The sequence below is a fragment of the Silurus aristotelis genome (assembly GCF_946808225.1).
Source record: "Silurus aristotelis genome assembly, chromosome: 8".
NCBI classification, from domain to species: Eukaryota; Metazoa; Chordata; class Actinopteri; order Siluriformes; family Siluridae; genus Silurus; species Silurus aristotelis.
In genome coordinates, this window is record NC_139581.1 from 25,378,800 (window position 1) to 25,406,526 (window position 27,727).

General features: G+C 37.4%; 1 protein-coding gene across 1 annotated transcript in view; it reads right to left on the minus strand.

Moving 5' to 3' along the window:
- Nucleotides 1-903: 903 nt before the first annotated feature.
- traf4a (tnf receptor-associated factor 4a) overlaps nt 904-27,727 on the minus strand; it is a 31,694-nt gene continuing 4,870 nt past the window's right edge. Inside the window, exons 2-7 of the mRNA XM_083548914.1 lie at nt 10,468-10,519; nt 7,275-7,379; nt 6,880-7,041; nt 5,768-5,929; nt 4,491-4,646; nt 904-3,124 (exon numbers count right to left, since the gene is read on the minus strand). Coding sequence (XP_083405040.1) covers nt 2,492-3,124; nt 4,491-4,646; nt 5,768-5,929; nt 6,880-7,041; nt 7,275-7,379; nt 10,468-10,519 — 1,270 coding nt within the window. The 3' untranslated portion in view covers nt 904-2,491. The remainder of the gene's footprint in view (nt 3,125-4,490; nt 4,647-5,767; nt 5,930-6,879; nt 7,042-7,274; nt 7,380-10,467; nt 10,520-27,727) is intronic.

Genomic DNA, 27,727 nt, shown 5'->3' on the forward strand with positions numbered 1-27,727 from the left:
TTAGCACTGACTCCAAACTAAGGCAGCTCAGGAAGAGGTTTACTAAAATGAATGGCTCTCAGGATCATCATTCTCTGTATACATGAATTTAGTTGTTTTTCTGAAGTTTTGCTATACAATCCAAAGGCAATGCTTTAGTTCCCACCAAGAACTTTAAGCAGAGAAACAGCTTTTCTCCTGGGGGGAAATTTGAGGAAGCATTTCCTCCCCTTTTCTGTAAACCCCCACATTCATGGTACAGAAAAAAACTAAACAAAAAGAAAACCCACACTGGAACAACATCAAAGCGGAACACGTGTCTGCCACATTTCCTCTCCCCTCCATCTCTTGGGGTTTTGAAGGCGGAGAGGAGAGGAAGGAAAGTTTGGAGATGAAGAAATTGTTACGTGTGGTGCTACTTCACCAGTTTTTGTTGGTAAGCACACTTTCCTGAATGCCTGGCACTGGGTATGAAATAAAGTGAGAGTGAGAAATCTCATGCAGGGGAACGGTATATGACAGTCACCACAGCAAAGTGCTGACAAGAAGAATTTCTTAGGAACCAGGCGTCAGTACAGCTGAATGAGCTTACTGTAGAGTCTTCAGTACAACACAGTAAGCTTGTTATGAATGGGACAGAAGACAAATATTGTTCTAAGGAATTCCATGTATTTAAAGTTAGTGTGTTGTCCCTGCAGCAGGTATGCAGTCTGTATTTACTGTGTAGCAGAAACCAAGTAGGAAGTGATGGATGTGAACAGTAAATATTTGTGATAGGCAGGCATATAAATAGTGGGCCATTAAAATGGCACGTGACAGAAACTTGGGCAGCACCAACCACAGCAAAGTATTTTCTGTAAATCAGCTCAAGGGCAGAGATCACACCGGTACACTCAACGCAACCCAAGTAAACAGGCTGGTTGCTACAGTCATTGTTTTATTTCAAGGGGAAAATGACAAGCAATCATTAATCAACATATAAAAACATTTGCACCAGTGTGCATATCGAGCCTATGCAATGGCTTAAAATAAATACTTTTTAAGAACCTAAAGGACAGACAGAAAATGTAACAAAAAATAATAGAAATTCAATGAAGATCGACAACATGGGAGTAAATTTTTGAGACTGAAACAAAGAAAAAGTCAAAAAATGTCCAAGAAACAGCTCCCTTGTTTTTAAGTCCAAAAGTGTTGTATAAAATGTTTTGAAATACATTGAAAATACAGAATCTTGCAAAAAAACCTTTCCCTACATTTTCTTAATGTTAATTTGACAACATTAGCTGGTATTATAGTGTGGTGTAATCAGGACTTTTCATGAAGAGCAGGAACAGGGGAACGTGAATGTACAAATGTGCATCCGTATGCCTTTCATTAGAATTCACATATTATGGACTGAGCCATCCTGGTCTGTAGTCTGAGAACTGGCTGCCATATTGCACAAAGCTCCTCTTCCTCACTTTTGGAGACACACTTCTACAAATTTGCAAGCTGCAAAGGCAAAATGGAGTGCCTGTCCATTTGAGGCACCAACATACATTGGAGTCCTTTATACACTTTCTCAGCTGCCAGTGACCAGCAGAATAAGACAAAGAGAAAGATAGATGTCTGGAGGTCCCATCTCCAGGTTTAGAACACATTTGCAAACAGTCCTTACATTTCATTCACACAAAACAATTTTGTTTCCACATGATGATCTGCTGTCTGCCAAAACCACTCAATCAACAGAGGTTTTATAAGTGCAGGTTACAGCACACAGTATGTGGTATGCAATGTTAAGTATTTACTGCTAGCTCCGAGTACACCGCCCACTGTTTTTATTACTTTTAGACCTATAGCATGTAAACAAGTTCTTTCACCATTGGTGCTCCTCAAAATTCAAGAGCATTCTTTTACAGTAAAATTCAACGTAACACTCTGGCACAATGTATGCAGTTTGGAAAGACCTCGAATGGCAGGAGGTGACCAAGTGATCTATGTTCAGTTCTATCTACTGTTCACTTCTGTTACTTCAGGCTAAGTAAATGAGAAAACTTTGTGCCACTAAACCTGCTGCTGAGTTTCTGTTGAAGGACCATCATTGGGAGAGAATGTGTAAACAAAATGCAAGCTTTACTGTGTACACTGAATTCCAAGGCCAAACCCCACAGGTTTGGTCACCTGCTGTGTATTTAGAACAGTGGTGCCTTGTTTCCAACACTGAAATCAAACAATCTCAATGTGCAAAGGCTACAAAAAACCTTTTACACCATTTTAAGTAACTGAAAATTTCTAGGCACTGTTGAGAGTCCACAGACTTGTGTTGCAAGTAAAAAGCACTAGAAGCCAAACTTATAAAAACAAATATAACATGCTGGTCTTGCAGAGTATAACATTAACTTTGCTTTTGCTTCACCATGGGCTAGCCAACAAATTAGACAAATGAAGTCTAAATAATTTTTCTGAAGGCTTTTTCCTTCAGTATACTTCAGGTGGAGGAACAAGGGGTCCAAGATGTCAAGCGTTTATGCTCTCAAGACATGATCTTTTGTGGGATCTCAATGGAGGCCTTGAGGAAGATCGCATTGTCTCGGATGTAGTTCCTCTTACGGATCTCCTCATGAGAGACAAATTTGGGGTAGCCAAAACCTAGCGCACTCTCATCCAGTGAGCTGCGGCTGCCGCTGGGTTTCTGGAAGTTCTTCCAGTTTGGATCTGGGTTGAAAGTCTCGGTGATGTGCTGGGGTTTGGAGAGTGATGGATCACTCTGGTCCATAATAGAGAATGTGACCTTGTAGGAAAAGGGCCATTCAAGAAGGTTGTCATATTCACCAGGCAGCACACGGATGTAGACGGAGAGATGTGAACCTTCGCCGCTACCGTTGCCATTGAGAAAAGCGGATGCCTGTAACTTGTAGCCGTATCGGTGCGTGTAGAAGGGTGGACTGAAAAACTCATGATTGCTGTGCATTTTTGCCTCCTGCAACTTGCGAGAGTAGTCATTTAGCTTCCAGATGAGTACACCATCATGGCTCACTGACAGCTCCTCTAGATCACGTCGCAGCTCTGCAATCTCCTGCCGCTGACGGCTTACCAGGTTACACATCATGGTCAGGTGCGACTTGGTGGTTTCCTCCAGGTGTCGGCCAATCACCAGCTTTGGGCACTGCAAGAGAGAGAGAGAGAAAAGTCATCAGTGGACATGGGTAATAGAATACGGATTAGGAATAAGCATTACAGAGCATTTCTGGGCTGTAAGGTTTCCTTTACACTCTGTTTACATAGTTTATGTTGTTTATACAATACCCTCTATGTATTCAAATGCATAGTGCAAAGAGCACACTTTATATCCAAATAAAAAAAAATCACAGGTGCACTGAAAAGGAGTGAAAATCAAGCCAGCAGAAAATAAAAAAAGATTCTGGGCTCATAACACTGTCAGATCAAAGATTCCAAAACCTCACTCATGGCACTCATGTGGACTGTTTGCAGTTAAAACATTTTTTTTTTTGAGGGGCTGAAAACCTGTAAAAATTCAAGTGTCTGAGGTTGCTTGTTTTTTGTTTTGTTTTTATGCATAGAGGCATGCAAAGTTTTTTTAATGTCTAGACCACCGCCTTTAAACTCAGTGGGTTGTTTTTGAAGCCCAAGATACCAGTGAGTGAAACTGCAGACAGAAGAAGGGTAGAAGAAGCAGTGCTCTCTCAAATATAATCAGCGCTTAAAGCCGAAAATGTATAAACTGCAATGATTTATAAACTTCATTGCATTTGAAGTAGATCATATACTGAATTTAGCTATGTCAGATTTAAAAAATTTTGACTGAATGTCACTCTGAATGTCACCACTTTTAAAAGACAAACAGTACTATTTGCCCATGATAAGTTTTTTGCAATTCAATGTCTAAAAAGATTTTAGAAATTGGGCAGGATGGCATGGACAGCAGGTAGTGTTGAACACTACAAATATTTGTCCATAAACTACACAATGTGACTAGAATCTATGGATTGTTACTATTGTGAACTATCAAGATTAAAATTTGTGTACACTTTCGCATTGTATCGTATGGGTGTTTTTCCTGCAGTACTGGGAGAGTAATGTTGAGTGATATTAGCACCACTACACTTCAAATGATTCAGGGTCCCATGGTCCAATATTTACATCCAATTTAAAAACAGACTGAAATGTGCTATCAGTTACAGAGTTAGGAGGCAGCTATAACTGTTGTCTTTCTAGTTTTTAATTCTCCAGGCAAAATCCCCAAATGATCGGAAGATTGCAGGTTCAAGCCCCAATATCGGCAAGCTGCCCCTCTTGGGCTCTTGATCAAGGCCCTCAACCCTCTGTGCATCTGTAGGTTCCTAACATCCATGAGGAATGCGAAGAAAGAATTTCACTGTGCTGTGACAAGTACATGTGACAAGTAAAAACCCCCTTTACATTTTTATCTTTAAATGGGGTATCTTAAGTGGGCTAAATCTTAAATGTAGGTGTAGTCAACTAAAAAGTACATTAAGGGCTATGAGACTCACTCGATGCTTGCATCCGGCTTCTTTAAAAGGACAGAGCACTAACGCACTGCCACAGCTTTCCTTCACATGGGTTGCGAGGTCTTCACGGGCAATGTTGGGGGTACCACACTGGTTTGGGCACTGAACTGGGAAACGTGGGCAGTGATACTGATGATTCTGTGAAAAAATTTATATATAAAGCATTTGACCTTTACATTTAATCTCATTTTTAGTATTCATAGTCTAATAGTTCTCATAAACAAGAGTGTGGATTAAAACTAGCGAGATTTCACTTGTCAATAGCTAAACATGATGTCATTTAAAATCACATAGCTGAATTTCAATACCAGCATACTTAAATGTGTATACCACAGCAAATGAACAAAAATGCACATTTTATTTATTAAAGAATGACTGGTGGAATTCGTATACATTTATAGTTACATCTAATGTTCGTGGCACGTCTGTAAGACAAACCTTTCTATTATTTCACATAATAGCATCTATAAACACCCTTACCAGGTTTCTCTATTCATTTGTTACTTCAAGTTATAAAAAGATGTCATGGAGAATCCTGGATGTCGGGAAACTACTGAATGGTTTGAGCTACTAACACTAGAAACTCTTTCCTTAAATGCTAAACTTACCCGTAAATATTTTTATTTGCTAATATTTTACCTTAAATATGTAGAGGGTCCTTAATATAATTCCCTGTGAAGTAAATGTTACTATAGAAATGGTAATTTGAACAAGAGCATTGATCTAATCCTGTGATTTGCCTTGCAGGTGGAACTACTTTCTGAGCTGCTGCTATAGAATAGTAATCAACAGCTTCTGAACAATCTGAATCAGGAATTTAGTAGTGCCGTGGTACAATATAAATAAATGTACCAGAAAGGACTTCCTGAGAGTTATTGCTTTAATTTGTGTGAGGCTAGTGCATGTGTAAACAAAGGACTGTGTGTGATGCAGGTGTCCAGTATAGAGACTGGGCCAGCTCAAGCTGTGACTTACTGGCACTAAACTCAGCTCTACCATGAATACTCTGTTCATTTATTCACAAGCCTCCTGCCAAACCTTCACCCCATTCAAACAATACTGAGTAAATGGAACGGTTAATACCCCTGTACCATTAACTACCACACACCAATTACACTGCAGAAGTGTCATGTACTGTATGATTATGGCTCACTAAAGGCTCACTAAAGGCAACTACTCTCAAAAGTCAAAAGAAAAGTTATCTCAGATTATAGAGGTGAATATTTTCGAGTGGTTTACAGATGCACCATGACACTGACCTGGATGGTGTCGAAGACAAATTCTTTGCCGCAGTACTTGCACGGCTGTGTGCGTTTGGGACACTCTGCCATGGTATGCTGGGCCAGGAGTCTCCTCATCATCCTTGCTCCACACTTGTTCTCACAGTACACACTCTCTTGGGGACAAATGCCCTGGTGATTCTAAAAGAGAGAACATGAAAGGCTTAAGGACGAGTCAAAAAGGGACAAAGTAAAAAAAAGAAGTCAAAATTCACGTTAAACAGTTTTTTTGTAGTGAAACTTTTATGAATATAAAAGCACCTGAAAATATCATGCATCATGCAAAAATATGACAGTATAAATTCAACAACACACCAATACATTCACATTCATTTTAGATGTGCTTTTTGAACATTCCATTATATATTTAGTCCCCATTTGCTTTTATAATTTGCTTTTTATAACCTCCACTCTTCTCCAACACCCTTCACTGAAGGCCCACTAAAGATCTTGTGTGTGTCTGTGTGTGTGTGTGTGTGTGTGTGTGTATATATATATATATATATATATATATATATATATATATATATATATATATATACACACACATACACACATACACACACACACACATACACACACACACACACACACACAGACACAGACACAGACACAGACACACACACACACACACACACACAGACACAGACACAGACACAGACACATACACACACATACATATACACACACACCCTATTTGTGAATCCTCACTTACTAGCTACCTTTTTCCATTGGCTTCCACATGCTTTCTCCTTTAGGATTGTTTTCCTCTATAGCTCATACAGGTGTATTTTGAGAAAACTTTAATTGTTAGTGAAAGAACCAATAATTTAAGGTCAATACTCATTTGATTATCTTGGTGACCAAAACCCATTTTTTGCATGTTGGTCATGTATTAATGTACTCTAGAAAAAAAACTTTTTTGCTATAAGTGTGAAGGTGGGCATCAAAATAGCCTTAAACGAAGAAACATTTAGCTTGTTTCTCTCCTCTCACAGTAGATAGATTGTACAAAGAATAAAAAGGCTAAGAAGCTTATTGGCCTGTAAGTCTTATTTATCACTTTTTCTTCATTGTTCTGAGGTGAGTACCTCGAAAGCCTCGCCGGTGAACTCGCTGCCGCAGAACTCACACTTGACTTTGCGCTTGGGGCAGTCGTGCTGCAGGTGCTCAGGCAGGTCGCGGCGTGTCAGCTTGACACTGCAGCGGTTAGGGCACGGGATCACATTGAATGCACAGGTAGTGAAATGGTTCTGTGGGAGAGAAAAAAGAAATGCCACTTTCTTTTCAGGAGGTTACATTTGATCTATTTCAGTCTCATGAACACTGGTGCTCATAGTTACAGTCACATGGAGTTGGAGAGCTATAACACTGGCAAAGAAGGCAAGAAGAGGTCAAGGAAGAAACAGGATCATGTGTGATTTATTACAATCTTATAACAATTGTATTAGAGCATGAATAGGAGAGAATGATAAGATGAACTGACCTGCAGCTGCTTCATTTGGCCTGTCCAGCGACAGCCTTCCTCACTGTGGATACAGCGGATAGCAAGAGCCAGGATCTGCTGCTCCAGCTCGGGGTCAGGGTAGATCTGCAAAACACAACAATGAGTCAATAAGAACATTTATTTTAAAGCATTCAAGGTTTCAAATCTTTGAAATTGTGACATCATATATGTTATGCAAGTGTGTCAAGCTCAATACAGATCTGACCCAAAAGATCTGACTTTACATTTTCTAAGATACGATTTAAAACATTCCAGGGCTTCTCACACTAGGGTCAGAACAGCATGATTCAGCTACAAACTTATATAAACATAAGGTTGCATTATAACAGTGATATTACCTGTGTTGTACCATTGAATAGTGTGATGTTTTTCCACAATAGTTGTTTGCTTTGATGTAACAACACAATCTAAAGTTTCCCTCTTTGTTATAATAAACACTTTTTATAATAAATAAGTAAATAATAATTACTATCAGTTTATAGTTCTATTTAATGTTGTGGAATCTATGAAACACATAAGTTCCTGTTATGGCTTATTGTATAGCAGCTATATACCATCATTTACTCACCAGATTTATCTTATTACTCTTACAATACGGTACAAAAAAACACAAAAAGGCCTCGATCCTAAAGACTTTGTTGTATTAGAAATAGTATCAGCTTCCTCTTACTGAATATGTTATACTACATAAACAACATATCAGAACAAGCATATTAAAAGAACACTGGAAGCTGGAAAATCCTGTCAAAGTTTTATTCCTTCATATAAGAAAACAAACATTCTGCCCAATAAGAATGGAGAATCAGGCACAGTAGGTGTTTTTATTCACTACATTACATGTGCCTTTGTAAATCAGCTCCACCAATCACTAAGCTAAAAGTAGTCCACTGAACAGGTAACAAAAAAAAGACCTGGATAAATGTAATAAAGCTGTAATAAAACCTTGTACAAGGAAATATTTAGATGATTACTGAGTTTTTTAAATTTACTTTGTGTTTCATATGATTATTTACTATGGCAAACCTACATCTTAATTATATTCACTGATAAAGTACTATTATAACTGCCATAGACACACCAGTTTGCTGCAAGCAATATTCCACTTGTGCATAATTCATTACATTTTTATGTTTTTTTTTATTACATATATATATATATATAAATAAATAAAACACACACACACACACACACACACACATATATATATATATATATATATATATATATATATATATATATATATATATATATATATATATATATATATATATATATATATATATTTTTTTTTTTTTTTTTTTTACTGTTGGTAATACACTAAGACATCATGGTTTGAAATCATGCATGGCACTGAAGGTTCCCCTGCTTAAACCAGCACATGTCCAGGCACGTCTTAAGTTTGCCAATGACCATTTGGATGATCCAGAGGAGTCATGGGAGAAAGTCACGTGGTCAGATGAGACCAAAATAGAACTTATAATAGAACTCATAATTCCACTAAACGTGTTTGGAGGAAGAAAAATGATGAGTACCATCCCAAGAACACCATCCCTACTGTGAAGCATGGGGGTGGTAGCATCATGCTTTGGGGGTGTTTTTCTGCACATGGGACAGGGCGACTGCACTGTATTAAGGGGAGGATGACCGGGGCCATGTATTGCGAGATTTTGGGGAACAACCTCCTTCCCTCAGTTCGAGCATTGAAGGTGGGTCGAGGCTGGGTCTTTCAACATGACAATGACCCGAAGCACACAGCCAGGATAACCAAGGAGTGGCTCTGTAAGAAGCATATCAAGGTTCTGGCGTGGCCCAGCCAGTCTCCAGACCTAAACCCAATAGAGAATCTTTGGCGGGAGCTCAAACTCCGTGTTATTCAGCGACAGGCCAGAAACCTGACTGATCTAGAGAAGATCTGTGTGGAGGAGTGGGCCAAAATCCCTCCTGCAGTGTGTGCAAACCTGGTGAAAAACTACAGGAAACGTTTGACCTCTGTAATTGCAAACAAAGGCTCCTGTACCAAATATTAACATTGACTTTCTCAGGTGTTCAAATACTTATTTGCAGCTGTATCATACAAATAAATAGTTAAAAAATCATACATTGTGATTTCTGGATTTTTTTTTTTAGATTATGTCTCTCACAGTGGACATGCACCTACGATGACAATTTCAGACCCCTCCATGATTTCTAAGTGGGAAAACTTGCAAAATAGCAGGGTGTTCAAATACTTATTTTCCTCACTGTATGTGTATATATGTGTATATATATATATATATATGGAATTGGTAGTTGAAAATACTATTTGTTGACTATAGAAAATGTTCAGTTTTTCTCTGTAGAAGAGAATTATAAATTACTTCACCTTGAATGCAGCAACGGGCTTTAACTGATAGCTCTGTGACATCTATTTTATATTTGAAGATGCATTTCTTGAACAAAATGATCCTGTCTGATTAAATGCTTAAAACTAAGGGCTGTAAAACAAGCCAAAACTCTAATTAAAGACACTGGGGTATAGTGCAAGATGATCCAAAAACGCAGGTTGTAATTTTGTCCCTTAAATAGGTTGAAGAAATTATTACTTCTGGGAGAGCTACTGTGAGAAAAGTCTTTAGATGAATCTCCCAGAAATAGCATGGACTCTTTTTTTTTTTGCACAACCGTATCTAGAACTCATTATCGCTTTAGTCTCGGCATAACGATTATGTTGAACCAAAAAAAAAAAACATTAAATCTTTGTCAAAATTCAGACTTATTCATCTCGAGTGCCACGCAGTGACATTTGCCGTGCCTTCCGGAAGACATCACGATTTGTTTTAGCAGAGGCAAATCAAACTGGAGAAAAATTGAGATGATTCATCCTGTATTCTCTCTAAACACCTCTTCATTCTACATCTGCCCTCCCACTTCCACATCTCATATTCCCAGGTTAATAAGATTCTTGTTGGTTAGTGTCATTTGCACATGTTTGCAGACTGAGACCGTCACTTCCTGAAATGCCAAAAATACAGCACACGTTTTCTTTGTCTCCAATCCTGCAGTGTTACCGTTCTTACCTAGAGTTATAATCTGATTAAAGTGGCATTAGGATTGGAGGAAGGGGATGAGAGAATGAATTAGTAAAAATGACATGAAAGTGCAGTTTAGAGTGGGGAAGAGTTTAATGGATTACCTTGGCATAGTCCAGGGGGAGCTGGTCCTCTGGGCATTTGAACACCCCCTCACTACAAACAGAAGAAGACACTTACATTAATGCCATCCTGACTGCATGGCAGCACATGTATCATTTATACACAGGGCTCAAATAGACTTCCTTGTTATATAACACAGATCTGTATGAACACAAACCAACAAGGGCTCCCTGCCTCACTCAGGATCAATCCCTGAAGTACTCAAACATACCGTAACATGTTACTTTAATATGGATATCTATAATTTAATATTACACATACTTATAGTTTTAACATTATATGTATCACTGACTCTGCCCATACTGCCCATGTTTTATTCTTTTGATTCCAAATAACAGCATTGCATTAAAAAAAAAAAACAGAGCAAGGTTTCTCTGTCCTGCTGCAGTGTTCTGCGAACTAAGGTTCCTGCTTTGTACCTTGTTCCCCATGGGGAAATGATTGCATGGGGAGGGTCAGGCTGGACTGGATAGTTAATATTTTTTAGGGTGAGAGCTTTCTGACAGTGTTTCGATGGAGAAAGGGGTGTGTGTGAGTGTGTGAGAGAAATATAAGGTTATCTTAGATGGGTGGAACAGCTCATTAGTGCTGCTCCTCTTGCAGTATAGCCATAGTATAGTTCAGGGCACTGATATATTTACAATGGCAAATACTGGAAAGGAAAATAGATTTAGGTAGAAGGGTGTGTTAGAAGGGTGTGTGTGTGTGTGTGTGTGTGTGTGTGTGTGTGTGTGTGTGTGTGTGTGTACAGCATGTTCAGTCCTGTCAAAAACTTAACTGTCTGTGAAATTGATTTATAATATTTACAACTTTTTTAAGCCACTAACGACACTGACATTTCCCATAGTATGAGCAGTAGGAGGAAACTGCCAGCTGTGTGAAGCATGAAGCAGCAGCATTCTATAAGTACAATGAAAAGAGACAATCACTACATTGTAAGTGCGTCTGAAAAGAAAAAAAGTGACAACGAACACAGCGCTTTAGTGCCGGGAGTAAATGAGATCCTATTTGGCTGGAGGCTACATGTTTCAAGCTTGTGAGTCTCCACAAGAAGGTACTGTCTTCAACCTGTCTAATGAATGGACTTTTTCTGACATCCTTTCCACTCCTTCATGCCACAAATAGACAAAAAACAATGGAATCAGCAGCTTGAGATCTAACGAGCATAAAGGAACCTACAATGCTCCCATTGAGTCTCAAGTGTCCTTAATCTCCTAGAACTGAAATGTCACCTGATGAGGGCCAACAGAGACACACAACAAGCCTACAGCTTCATTGGCCCGCTGGTGAAAGCTTACAGCGTGCCCTTATTTTGCTCTAATAGGGTCACTGTGTCAAAAGGGCACTGTGTGAGCAATTAATACCCACAGTGAGGTCTAAAAAAAAGACCAATCAATTGCTTAGCACAGTTAATAGATGTGTTGCTGAATAAAGCAGTTTATTACTGGTTGACTGGACTCCTCAGGTCTTCCTGAGATTAGGCTGCAATTTTCAGATTGGATTTAAGGCCCTGCTGATATGCACCCATACAGGAAGAGAGTCAATGATGTGGAAACACAAGTGTCCCATCAGCTTAGAGACAAGTAAAAAAAAGGCACATGGAGGTGGACCTTGGCAGTAAATGGTTTAGCTGAATGCCAGATCAGGAGCATTAGGAGATTCAGTGCTGCTTTGTTAACATAAATTAAGTTCAGAAAGACAAAGACAAAGAAGAACAACCCCGTTACTATGTCCATGGTGTGCTGTGTGATTAGAAAATGTTAGAAGATTTCTGGTAGAATGCAAAGAAACAATATTGTGTGACGCTTGTTAAGCATCTACTACTTAATTAGTAGACAAATAAGTAGCCTGAGATTGTAGTACAAGAGCATTATGTGTTTGGATTATGTTTTCAGTAAAAAAGTGTTTCCAGTGTTTTTCAGTAAAATTATATATATATATATATATATATATATATATATATATATATATATATATATATATATATATATATATATATATATATATACATACACACATACACACACACACACATACATACACACTGTATACATATATATATATATATACACATACATACATATATATATATATATATATATATATATATATATATATATATATATATATATATATATATATATATATATATATATATATATACATACACACACACACACATATACACACACACATACATACATATATATATATATAAATCACATCACTTCCAGTCAGAATCATGAATTTTAAATCTGGAAATGCTAACAAACAGATATGGAGAAAAATATGAGAAGATCTTATATGATTTCAAGAGAATCACAAAAACTCATACCCAAATGGTGGCCAAAAACTGACTCACAAATGGTCACCATACTTTATTATCTTACGTTTCCACATTTTTATTTAATTAGCCAATGCATGGGACCGAGTAATCACTCTGGAGCTTTGACTTGCCAATAGGCTAATGGATTTATGATTTGCCAGTGCTGAAGTGCAGCTAAAACTGCTGATGTCTGAACAGCAGTTAGCAAGATTTCAGGAGAACATGGCACACCAGAAAAGTACAAAGACACATTGTAAATACTCTAAGCAGCTCCTAATAACTGAAATCACTTCTATGATATAAGCATCTAAATGGATCCTATGTCATGGGGCAAACCTGTGTGACTTCACTTCAGGGTAACTTCACTCTCCCTGAGCTTAACCATTCCATATGGATAATGACAAATAACTGCAGATGGCTATAGCACTTTAACAACTAAACATATCCAAACAGTTTAGAACAAACACAAGTAAATTCCATGTGCAGGCAAATTAGTAGGAAAAAAGTGTAGTGTCTTGCAGGGCATTTGTGCTGCAAAAGTAATTTTGAATCCTCCCACCCCTTTGTGGTCTCTCTTATTGCAGTGCCTGAAATCCTCTGCGCCCTAAAGCAGTCTTTAGAGAACGCTTCATTGGTTTGCTGCTATAGATGTGGACAGCCATCACAACACCGCATGAAGACTCATTATGCTGCTTTTGACAAATGGGCTAACAGAGAAGAGGCCAATCATGACAAAGCATTTTCAATAAAAGAATCCTTGACAACATGGTCAAGTGAATACTTCCGGATTACATCAATTACGTTTGCTCTTTTGCTGACACATTCTGGCTAATTACAATGCAGAATGAGTAATTCAAAGGAGTGGATCGTGAGTTAATTGAGGACATTGAATTATCCAAAACGCCAGCTCTTCCTGAGGTGCACATCAGTGTGCATTGATCATGCATATATTTGGCAAGTGGTTTCATGGTCATACTCATCCTTTTCAGAACTTGCTAGTTATTGTTGCAAACAAAATCTTTAATTTATCCTGTTTCAGTCTGTCTGGACTTGGCGGTCAGTTTTATGAAATTGAGATTACATTTCTGCTGGAAATTGCTTAGTTCTTCAACCTAGCAATACTATATACTATACTATATACTATATACACTATACTATATACTATAATAGTAGGTGTATGCATTTACAAATAAGAGAGATGTAATCCTTCACCAGCTTGTTAAATAAAATGCATATATTTATTTAGCTCCTAATGACAAATAGTGGCACTGTCAAAATTGCTTCCCCTGGACTCTTGATGGTATTCAAGTGAGACTCCACTGTGGCGTTATAGACTCTAGTTTTTAGTAGGTGAAGTTGTCATTGTGTTTGTGTTGACTCTTAAGCCGACCAGAAAAACACTGAGAAGCTGTCAGTATTGGACATATTAGATCACGTCACACGTCTGCTTTTGTCTGCGAGGACAGATTTTTAACTCCTGGTTTAAAAGGAAGCATGTGGCAGCAGAAACATGTGTTTGCGCCATGTGTTCACGCTAGCAAGTGGCAAGTCGCTAATATCGCTCAGTGTTTGTCTCTTGTGGGTGTACAGTTTCTGGTTCCAATATCAGATGCTATAGAGTCTGAAGGTATACATATGGTGTATGATATTTTTGTTCAAAACATGCTTAATTGTCACGGTTACAAGCTGACCTTCCTCTCTCTCATTTCTTTTTTTCTTTTTTTTTTTTTTTTTTTTTACAAAATTGAACAAATTAAATCCAGGAACTAAAGACATGGCTTGAAGATATGGCTCCACCTTATACATCTCGCTTTTAGCCTGTAGAGTCCACTTGATATTTGATGAGTAACAATGTACAGATTAAATTTTGAGGCAATGAGAATGAGCATTATTTGATTTTTAAATACTGTAACTACTGTTGTCTTAATATGCAAAACTTTTAGAAGCCCAAACGTAGATGAGTTTCCTGGACCTGGTTTCTAAAAACCATGTATGCATCTGCAACAGAGTAAATACTGTACCTGTACTTAAGCACATAAATTCAAAGCAAGAACTTGTGGTTGTCTCAATGAGGTTTGTTCTAGTCCCTCAAATGGTAAATTTGTATTTTAGTATTTTATAACGGAAGTCTTAACCATTCCTCTGGTTATTCCGTTACATTCAGTAACATTTATTACTGCAAGTTCTATCTAAATTCTGCATTACAAAGGACCTCCCATGGAACAGGAAAGTAAAAAGGGGGATGGAATCTATCAGCCAGGAAACCAAATAAAACCATGTTTCAGCAGTGGAAACTGAGCCATCAATCTCATAATCAACATGTACTTTAGAAGCTTTTATTTCTTACATATACATTAAAGCACTGTGAACTTCCTTCCTCATGTATCCCAGCTTGTTAAAAAGCTAGTATCAGAATGCAGGGTTAGCTATGATACAGCCTTCCTAGAGCAGAGAGGGGTTAAAAGCCCAACAGTGGCAGTGGTGAGGATTGAACCGCCAACATTCCGATCAGCAACTCAGAGCTAGCATTTTTTAGCAGGAAATTGGGCAGTGGCGTCATAATGATTAACCAATACCAGTTTTAGATTCTTTTAGTGAGAGAAGAGGCGGCTGATTACGCTCAGTTTTTGTCAAAACTCTGTGATGTGTAATACACTTGCCATTTCAAATTCAAAGGACGGCTCAATCACTTGCTTTGATACAAGTGACACCATGGGTCACACACGATCACACTTACGCCATAGTTCTCTGAACGCTCTCTGTACTGACATTTGAGAGAGCAATCACCATCTGTGATCTAATTCGCACAGTCGCCCTATGCTAAAAGGTTAGCAAAATATCAACTTTTTTGGTCCAAATGCCAGCTTTAGTACAACATAGTAATATAGACTGTTTTTGAGATGTTAAGGCTCAGATTTGGGGATGAACCTAAAACCACTCCAGATGGTCAGTTCTCCCATTACATTACAATAGATACAATAGATAGCTTAATCCCCCTACTGAGCAGAGTACAGCAAAGCACACTGTTTAACGCATTAAAGATGAAATGTAAATAAAAATACTTTTCAGTTTCACAGAACTAAGTCGAGTAGTCACTGAAACGTTAAAGGCGGCGATATCAATCTTGTATAATGGACCCAGGTGCTGACTTTGCACTGAATGACCATAATCCACCTTCAACAATAAAACACTTCGAGTACTGCAACTCGACGTTTACAACCTGGGCACGAATGAAAGTGTGTTTGTGATAAAGTAAAGTGCAGAGGTGGACAATATACCAAAAAATATCTTATTGTAATACTTTGAAAGTATTTATTAGATATAAGTGTCACAAGATATGAATGATTTATAACTAAAAGGAAAAATTTAATAAAAGTTACACACAGTCATGTACTGACAATGTACAAAAATATCTCACAATACTTGCAATACCTATGGTCTATGTTGACAAAAATTATTACAAAAACACATTATGTTGCTCAGCCCAAGATAGTTCAGTTATTTATTCTATGTCCAATGGCAAGCATACACCTTAAGCACTCCGCTAATTCTAAGTCAAGTCAGAGCAACGGCAATGTGCTGCATTCGAGAAGGAAAGAAATCAATTCCATTTCATTAGTTCCTGCTGTATTTGCTGAACCAATCTTCCTGATGGAGCTGGAACACTTCATGCATGGCTGAATACCTCGATTCTGCCTTAGTGCTGACCATCAACATCAAAATTACGGCCTGGGACAAAAAGGATTTCTTTCATGCAGTAGATCTTTGGGAAGACAGAATCTGGAGAAGGCTGTTAGTTAAGAAGACATTTTTGCTTTAGATTTTAGTCTCCCTGTAGGTGTGAAACACTCCCACCGAGTGAAGACAAGCGTGAAACCTCACAGCTCCTACATTCATGACCACCTTCTCTTCCTTATTACTTCCCTCTGACCCAGTCTTTTATCTTCCCACTTTACATGTGGGGAAACGGTAAACCAATTGGCTTAGGATCATTTTTCATTTTAAAAAAAAAAAAAGAGAAAAGGTGCAATGGCATGCAGTGCATCAGTGATCCTGGAGAAGGCCAGCACATTGCTGAAAAGCTTACTGAAAACAAGACTGACCACATGAACATGGCACTTCAAAAGGTGCCAGTGATCCCTTCTTAAAAAGCAACAAAAGAAGTCTCAGCTTTCAGGATCCTAATTCAGACTGAGAAGCAGTACACAGGATTCTCAGAAAGGATTTCAGAATGATCTAAGCCCTAAATATAACACTGCAGCTATTAAAATCCATTAGGAAGTGCTGCTCAGGTATTTAGGAGCATGGTGTCCTGTTTATCTCAAAGATAGGACTGTGTATTGACAAATTCTTCAGGACTGAAGAGACCAAGGTGTATGTCAGGTGTATGTTTAGTGTTATATATGGAGTTGGTGTATTCAAACAGGGCAAATGATGGTATTTTAAACTGGTTTCTTATATCAAGATGTATGAAAACGTTTCACATTGCAATCAATTGTTTGTTTAAAATAGAACATTTATTAAAGCAGTCAATTGTCCAATTACTTTTGGTCTAAAAAAAAAAAAAAAAAAAGGCAAAATCAAAAAATACATTTGTAGTAATTCCTATCCCTTTTACCTAATCTGGGTGCAAATATCTTTAAATTAAAGATGACAACATGCACTATTTAATTTATTTTTATTATTTAAGTTTATTAACAATAACTTTGTCGGTATCCGAAAATTTATGTACAGGACCTTATATGTGTTCTGACCTGATGTGGTTTTAAAAACCTGGTGAACGAGTTGCATTTTTGTTGTGCTTTTTGATATAAAGCAGAATCCAGTAAATCAATCTTTTTCCTTTTTACAGCATGACCCAGCATGTGCTTGCCGGAATAAAAGACTGCTCCTGGGTTCTAACCCACAGGCTTTCATGTTAAATACCTGTTCGTTGAGGGCTTTATTTTTTAAACCACCGTGGGAACTGAAAGAAGAAAATTAATGCTGTCACGCTAAAATCATGAAATGGAGAAAAAAGATATGAAACTGTATTAAAGCAGCCACATGTCAGTGGTTTAAACTCCCACACTGGCATGAAGTGGGGGTCTGTTAACATATCAGAGATGTTAATTAACAGCATTTTGTTCTTAGCGCACTAATTTAACAACACAAAGCATTGTTTATTCATTACTGACTGGTACATCATACAGTATGTTCCACGCTAATCAAGTTGGTCTTCGCTAATGTTATAGCAGCTACACAAAAAATATTCCCTCGACAGCCTTGACTTTCATATGACAAATAAGCAGCATGTCATGTTATAAAGAAACCAAACATCTCAGTAGTAATATGTTCAGAAAGTCAGTCCTTCATATTTCCAGGCTTACCTGTTAGAAAGTACTGATGCTGGAGACTCCTTTCGTTAACAAGAAATTAACATCTTCTTAAAGCAATCTATATCAAGTTATTAAATACATTTTATAGCCCTGGTGGTCTAGTGGTTAAGATGCAGCGCTCTCACCGCTGCGACCCGGGTTCGATTCCCGGTCAGGGAACCATCCCCAGCCACTCTTAGTGCCGGTCCCAAGCCCGGATAAATGGGGAGGGTTGCGTTAGGAAGGGCACTCAGCGTAAAACATGTGCCAAATCAAACGTGCGGAGGATCCGCTGTGGCGACCCCTAATGGGAGAAGCCGAAAGAAAGAAAGAAAAATACATTTTATAGCACTAGTAGGCTTAATATACTGATTTTATAAAATGCTGCAATTTGCAATCTAATGATTTATTATATGTGGGTCAGAATCATAGACAGTCTTTTCAATCAATTTGTGATTTAATAAATTCAGACATTCATTTTTAACTAGCAATAATCAGGCTGTTATATAAATGTAGTAGCAAATCAAAACATAACTGCAATATAGAATTAGGTTTATATCAGGCATCAGGAAATTCACTGCATATGATATGAAAGGAAAGGCTCGGTGGTTCATTTTGTGCAGAGGAGCTGTAAAGCACTGCTCATCCAGGTGCTTGGTGGAGGGTTTACTTAATCGTACTTAAGCTGTTGTGGCGGAAAAGAAAAAAAAAATAATTCAACCACACCCTTATAATTCTGCCTTCAAGTCAAATTATTGTCTTCCATTTCCTCACCTGCTTAGAAAAAATGTCCAATCAAATCACGGTGATCAGCATGCAGGATGTTTGAAGTACTAAACTTTCCTGTGAGTCAGTTAGTTGAAAGTCGAAACTATGGCGAGTTTCAGAGAAAGTTAATGATTTTGCTCGTTATCTTCAGCTGAGTAACTGGTGGGCTGAGTCACAGGGTGCTGGTGGATAGTGCAGGAACACTGCCACGCACATAATCTGTGATGAGTCATTTCCACCATCCTGAAACTCCCGCCCCAAAACTTGCCTTCTTTGCTGCTGCTTAAATGCTTTCATCAAAGCTGAAAGTGGACAAGTGCTGAATAATCTAAAAGTTTTGCTGCAACTGCCAAGGCCATAGAGCCAGAGAGGAATAAAGAGAAAAAAGGCCCGACATGCTAAACATTTATCTGTCAGCGCACTCGTTCAGCCTCCGATTGGCTGCAGCTTTAGTGACCATGGTAACAAGGGAAGGTGAGGTCTTTTGTGTCAAAGAAAGAAAGATGTACTAGTTTGTTTGTTTGTACAGACATACAGCTGAGAAAATCAAGACAAAGCGACCACCTCGTTATCAGAGAGGCCCAAACAGGTAACAATTGCACAGGGAGGTGTGTTGAGCAAAACACCTGCCACCAAGCTATGCTTTAAAACCACCAATTTGTACCAAATTGTAATGGCCATAAAGCTATAAATTAGGATTTTTGTTTTTTTTAGCGTTTGGCCAGGAAGTGCAGTATGGATTTTGGTTGCTCATAGACATAATGAGCTGGAAACAGTGAACAGCATTTCTGGTTCAGGCACGAACGTCTTTTTGTCAGATTTTATTCACTGATAAAGTGAATAAACCTTACCTTATCTTCTACCTTATTTACCTATCTTCTAAAGTACTGGAAAACACAGGATTCTGGATGACATTGCCCAGTTAAACAGTGCACTGGCATACAGTTTGTCAGAATAGTGCTTGTAAGAACAAATAAATAGTGCCCAGATTTGCTTTCGAAATCCACATAATGAAATGCCGCTGTGAAGTTTTTCTTCAGCTGCAAAGTGTTTAATTAGGAGAGCAGGAATTCTCCTACTAATGCTAGAATAGTCTGCATGAGGAAGTTATTTCTCACTCACAAGTTCAAAGGCCTGGCTGTGTCACCTGAGGACAGGCACTTGGACTGTCATGTTGATGAATCTGAAAGCTGGCACTGACACACACAGATCGTTTGTGAATGTGGATGTGCTCGATTGGCCTGCTCACAGGCCCACCTTGCTTAACCGAATAGATCTGTTGTGCTTGGAAAGGAAGGAAGCCACCACAGATGCTCTGTTCTCTGAGAAACAGGAATGGAGGCGCTAACCTTAACCGGACGTGCTGGCAGCAATGGTGAATGGGTGCACGTTCATCTGCCAGCACCTGTTGCAGCCTAAAAGAGGACCTTTCACAAAACAGGTGCCCCCTGAGCTGAAGATGCACCCGTTCCCACTCAGCACTCCTCCAGCTGCTTTTTCTTCCTGAGTCTGCACATGGATTCCCGTCATGCTTGTCAATCAACTATGAAACATAAGCCTTTTCACACCACTCATCACTCTGAAAGTGTAGTCTAGCCCCTCCTCTTCAATCCAAACCCACACTGGCATCACGTTTGTGAGCAGGCAGGATAAGACAAAGGCAAAGTGACTGCAAACTAAAAAACTACACTAGAGATTAATGGTTGTTCCTGGTGTGGGAAGGTGGGCGTGGAAATCAGCTCGGAACAGCAAACATGAGCCACAGCACTGACCCATGCAGATGGACTGTGGGAGAAATGAGAGCTCACTGCAGGTGTGACCAAACAGAGCAGAACAGTTCAGATAGACCACCAGATCCCACAAATCACCAGAGATCACATGAAAAAGATTTAGCCTAATGTCTGGCTGAGAGATATTTATTTAAATAATATATAAATTGTGAATACTTACACCCTAACAATCTGCTGCAACTAATATATTATTCATTAACTGCATAAACAGGTTACTGATTAGACAGAAACATATATATATATTTTTTTTTATCCTGGATGCATCATAAACATATCACTGAAGTGATGTTTTTACCTACATTTCTTAAACATGTAACTGGACTTATCAGGACACATACTGTGAAATTACCATGGTATTTATGAAACATTATGAAAATATAAAGTTTTGAAATGTCAAAAAAACGTCTTGAAGTACTGCAACCTAACACACTACTTGTCCCAAGTTTAAACTGATGCTAATAGTGTTTCATTTAAACTCTATATTTACTCAGAACTAATTATAAATTAAAGAAGTGTTTTAAATGTTTTCTTTTCGAAAGCTTGAAATCTACACTTAACTAGCAAGAATATATTTGCTTCACATAAATTAGGCATTCCTAGTGAATTTTATATATATATATATACACACACACACACACACACACACACACACACACACACACACACACACACACACACTGTATATAAAGACACACACACACACACACACACACACACACACACACACACACACACACACACACACACACACACACACACTATATATATGTCTGGATAAAAATACTTGACATTTACAGTGTATACTCTTCAGGGTATAAGGCAAAACTATGTTAACAGTAACTTACTGTGTCTTACAGTAGCTGCTTCATTATTTGTTTACTCACACAATTAAATTCAATTCATAGAATGCTTTTAACTATGAACATTGTCCTGAAGCATCTTCACAGAGATAAACAGATCATTAAATTTTTATTTATATGTTGGTATCAATATAATAAGTCTCCACCAGCTACAGAATGAAAAAAAAAAAAAATCTATAAGTATATATTAAATCATGGATTTGTATTATTTAACATTTACTTTTATAACATTTGGCAGATGCGCTTATCCAGAGTGACTTACAAGCAAGCAGTTGAGTTGGACAATGAATATGGTTTAGTTATATACTAGATTATTTATTTATTTACTGACACTGCATTTCAACCTTAACTGTGTTTAAATCATATTTATCTCATTTGCTAGCATATTGATTGATTAAAAACAGCACATGCTGCACAGTGCAAGCGAAAGTGAACACAGAGACTTGGACTGTGGATTGTTGTACAAAAGAACAATGCTGACTGACTGAACATATTCATGCAGGCAACTCAAACGGCAACAAAAGCTGGCTTGCTTTTTAAAGAAAACAAAGCCAATTACATCATTGTTGCTTCAGATCAAAGAAGTTTTATCTTTCAAGTTTGTCATATGCTTAGAAACGGCTTTAAGCACCTACAGACAATGTAATGCTTGTGTTGTCAGTTATTCACTCCTACACAGACACCATGTGCAATGAGAAATGAATTCGCACATCATACAAAAAAAGCTAAACTATTTTATTCAAGGGTTTTTAGACAGAATTCTGCCTTTAAATCATACACAGGTATAAAGTAGTGTGATAAATAATGTATTTAATAAAATTATACTAAATAGTTAGTGAGTGAGTGTAAATTGTGTGCATCAGTTCCGTGTCTATAATAATAATGAAGTTGTTGGTGTTAACTCCTCATGCTGTTTTTTGTTATATTTCTTGTTTTCTTCTAGAGTCCATCAAACTCATCTTGTGCCTTGATCCATGTACATATAATTACATGTATAGCGAAATTGTTTTGGTACAGGGCTTTTGTGTACCGAATGCAATCCTTTTTACGTGCCGGAGCGCAAGTTTCCTTAATCTCTGCCTTGAACTTTGAGTGCAATTTATTTTTAATAAACTAGAAAACCTACACACAATGCCAGGAAACTAAAGTTAGTGCAGTGTCACTGTGGCTACTCACTTCTTACCAGAAATAAGTTTTGCTTTGCGCATACATGAAAACATGGATTCTTTAGCGTTTTATGTCCAGCTTTAAGAATTTCTCTTGAAAGGAGAAAATCCTTTTCCAATTCCACATAGAGGGAGTGAATGAATGAAGGATGGAAGGAATGAAGACATTTGGTAAATTGTGCAGAAATAAGTAGAACAGTTAAGTAGATCAGAAATGTAGAAAATTAAATGTTAAATGTAAAACACACTAACAAATATTTACATTTATTAAATTTGTATTAATCAATTTGTGCCAATTCAATTAATCAATTTAATCAATATAAGAAATAAAGTGTATTGCAATAATTAGATTTATTCTATTTAATTTTTATAAAACACTATAAAATATTATTTTATATATTATTTAACCAAGCAGGCATTTAATTTAAAATTGTATCAAAAATATAAACTGTTGATGTTTACAAATGTTAATAATTAACTGCATGAATAAAAAAACCCACATGCAATTACATTTTACATTTCTTTCCCTCTAACTGTACCAGAATTGAACCAAACCGTGACTTAAAGATTGGTGCGTACCGAACCGTAGAGTTTGTGTACCGCTAAACCCCTAAAGATGATATATTCTTTGCTAAATGAGTTAAATGACGTGGAAAAAAATCCATTTAGCTTAGTTTGGTCATTAGGAAATGTTAACGATAGCTGTCTCTGTATGCAGCTGTTTGTTAGTATGCTTATATTTGATCATAAGGGAGCACTTTAATTAATTCAATTCAAATTATTGAATTAACTTTTTATTATTTAGACGGAGTATAATATACTGATATTATGAGAGACAATACACATACAGAACAGTTCAAGGACAGTCCTGGTCTGATATCAGTGTAAATGTAAATAATAAAGTGCAGTACATGGATGGTAGAGTGGGCTGTGTTTAGTTGGTGTTACCGGTTTGAGGTCAATAATCTAATTGCCTGCATGAAGTACAGACCTCAGACTTTAACTGTATTCATGAAATTCTTGTCTATGTTTCTTTCCTATTGCCTAAATTGAATGACTGGAACCATCAGATCATCTGAGCACAGTCCTAGAGATGGTCATTTACATCTAGTATATTGCATGCACTCCTATGGATTAACAATAAAATGATGCAACAGTAAATGTATTAATGGATAAATGTACATACTCCAAATCTAAACCTCTCCAAATGTAAGCAAGATGATGCAACAATCAGAGAAATTAGCACTAAAAGCACATCTAATCTGCCTAACAGGTCTGTCAGTATCACCGTCATATTTGAGTCTAACCTACAAATCATTTCATGCAGTTCACTTACACACCTAAAACAAATCTGGGCTAAACGGTAAAACACATTCTGGTCCCAGCATGCTCAGTGTGCAGGGTAAGGGTACTTTAGTGCATAGCTCAAATAACTCACTTTGTGTTGCACGCGGTAAGAGGGAAGACAGTCAGTACTTCTGGGCCTGTTCCAAAACTCTGCAAAGAGCTTCATGTCTGCAAAACCATTTGAAAGCTGCTTGTACAAAAACCCAGCAGTGGAAGATGTGTAAAATGCTGATCATTAATAAAAAGACGACTATGTTAAAGGCTTTTCAAGTTCATGTTTGGCTTGCGTGGTCTGGATTTCGCAGCTAAGAATAACATGCTTGGAATCAACGCTCTATGTTACTGGTGACCGTACAAACCTCAGTACAAACCTAGGAAACTGTGGATAATTTCCTAAACTACCACATGAAATATGTTCGCACTCAGCTGCGTGAAACAAGTGTTCAACTTTCACAGCTGGGGTTTCACTTTTCCTTCCTCTACTCGGGTGACCACTTTCCTCAAGCGCTTATGCGATGACACAATCGTCTGATATCTAAACAAAGCAAGTCTTTGGAGAAAACATAAGCACATGCGCAGGATGGTCTTTGCATTTTCTTGTGCACTTTGCTCTGGGCAATAAAACAGACAAAGCCAGATGGGGGTTTCTCCAAAGATATTGTAATGATTGATTGAAACGGCAGCAAATATGAAGCACCTGGTTTGAACTCTAAACAATTTTGGACTTTTGCATAGAAAGAGGCTGTAATTCCACAAATTCATAAATCCACCCTGATGCAAGAAATTCTACTATTTTAAAAACAACAAGGAATTGATTTAAAAAATCATTTAAGAAGAGGGATGATCTTCAAGAGGTGCATTTCTCTGTGAACTGAAACCAGACTAAACTGTAGAAACACTGATGTTAGGATTCAGGAACTATAAGATCTATATATTGAACCAAAGCTGTGCTGAGGTTAAATTTCGGTTATCAAATAGTTTTTATATCAACATGATGTTGAATCCTTTTGATTTGTGTTCTTAAGGTTGATAAAGTTTTCCATGACAGTAGTTTATTTGCAAAATACCAAGAAAACTATGTACATACATTTTATTAATAAAACACAGATGGAAGACTCTTTGTTAATAAAAGTGCCATAGAGAAGTGTTATATATTTTTTTAAAACTGTAAAAAAAAAAAAAAAAAAAACTGTACAAATGTCCATTGTCTGATGTCTAACCCTGATGATGAAGAGAAAGTAAATGCACAATATTATTGTTTCTATAGTAACACTTTTCGAAGGGATTTCTATTGCAGAAACATATTTAAATGGCATGGTGGGACTTTTGATAAAGTAAGATAAAATTTTACTTATGGAAGAAGTGTCGCATAAGAGAACAATGTGTATTATAAACTTCAAGGGAGAGAGAGAACGAGAGAGAGAGCGAGAAAGAGAGAAAGAGAGAGGCTGGTGAGTCTACAACTTCTTACAGTGCAAATGATAAGAACTGATCCTGCTTGAATTTTCCACATTAAGTGCAAAAAAACAAACAAAAAAAAAAGTACGCCATATTTTTATACAACACTGTTAAGTAATAAACAGTTGTGGTGTAAGAGGAATAAAACACTCCACCCTATTTATTTTAAATCATTTTCTTTCACCCCAATGCCAAAAATAATACCCATTAATCTAGAGCTTTCCATTATGGACACATTGCCATTCAAAAGATGATATACATGTAAACGAAGTCATTCAGACTTCGGCAATGCTGGATGCCAGGTGGCCAAGGGGTGGCAGTGAAAGTGGCAGTGGGACAGGATGCATTCACCATTTCAGCGGCCTCAGTCCAACATTTCTTAATCAGAGCCTTTGCAGTTGGCAAGCCCCCTCATTTGGCTCAGTCAGGGCAAAAAAGGGCACTTCCTCAACCTATTCATTCCTCAACAGAGCCACTAGCCATCTGACTGGCAAGAGACCATTTTACTGCCCTCAGTAGAACAGGTCTAAATGAACAGAGGTCAATTCATGTGGAGTTTAATAGAGAGTGATGCTATTCTTACAGATGGCTTAAGTGGGAGAAGGAAACCTTTCTTTTTAGTTTGCCAGTCGTCAATTAGGCCTTTCTGTCCCGCTTAAACTCATCCTTCCTCCATAATCCAGTGTCCATTTGCTACGAGCTATCATTTCTATAAAATCCATTTTAGAACAATTTCTTTTGTCGCTGTCCTGAAAGTATGTACTCCTAAGCAGCAAAAATTAATTTTAAAAAATGTTAATAAGAAAAATGTGTTCAAACAATAGCACCAAATTTACATGATTAGCACTTGTTGCAAATACATTGTAGGGTTTTACAGCACTATATTAGCTTTTGCAGTGGTCAATTCTTCTGCCATTCCTCTTGGCAAATCATTCCCTCAAGGTTACAAGGACACATTTAATGGAACTGCAACTGCAACTTTAAAACCCTCCATAAATTTTCAGTGGAAATCGAGTTAGAAGATTCGATAGGCCATGCAAAGGCTTCTCGACTTTTTTTGGCTGTATGTTTGCAGTTGTTGTTTTCGTTGAAATGTCCATCCATTCCCTAACTTTTAGCAGACGAATTTTGTGTGTGGTGTAAGAACGAAGATTGTTGTTTAACTTTTGTTTAACATCAGTGTACGAGCTTGATATAAACTCTATCGCATGGTGCGCATGTCAGGGGAGAAAAAGTTACTGTCCATAAATGTTAGCCGCATATCTGTAGCTTTTTCCAGTCAAGTGTTGTTTAATAATGTCCAAAGGTCAACACCTGTTATAACAAAACCAGGTGCACTTTGCATGAGAACATTTTTTTAAACTAGAATTTTTTATTCATATTATAATTTACAAAGTATAAAATCAAGAGATTATGATTGTATATGTAAAGTGGACAATTGATTTAAATTAAATGAATGAATGAATGTTTCTCGTTCCAGCATACAGAGTACCATGTCTGATACAGAGAGTTAGTTGAGACTATTTCACAATTTTTTTAGACCTAGAAAATTCTATTACATATTGGTGGTAAACCGGTACATAGTTGACTTATAATGTCAGAATATTACAATAATTATGTTTTTTTTCCAAGTAAACACTAGTCTAGATACTAGATTGCTGGTTACACAGGATTAATGAGAGTACTGTCAAATCTAAAATCTGTAATCACAGACTGATTCAATATATTTTCCAATCAGTTAGTCAGTTATTAAATGTCTTCAAGCACCACAAAGCTACCACATTAACAGCAGAACTGACAGACAAAAACTGGTAACCTAACAAAATACCAGTAAATAAACGTGATGTTCCTGTTTATTATAAAAGACCAACATTGCAGTTAAGATATGAATTGCACAGTTAGATGGATATGGGGTCTAATGTTTACTTCTAGTTTGTCCATTCTCTTTTAATAAAGAATAGCTACCACATTGTTTATTTTGCTCCACAATTGGAAATGTCGCATAATATCACCACAGTAATGATAGTATCATAGTGTCAACAACAAATGATGAGCTCCATATTGAGGTTCCTTTCCTAATGTCATCTCAAGGAGCATTTCCTTGCCAGTACCTCCTCTGGCTTGCTCATTAGACATCTCCTAAATCCACATCCACCAGCTGCTTTGTGC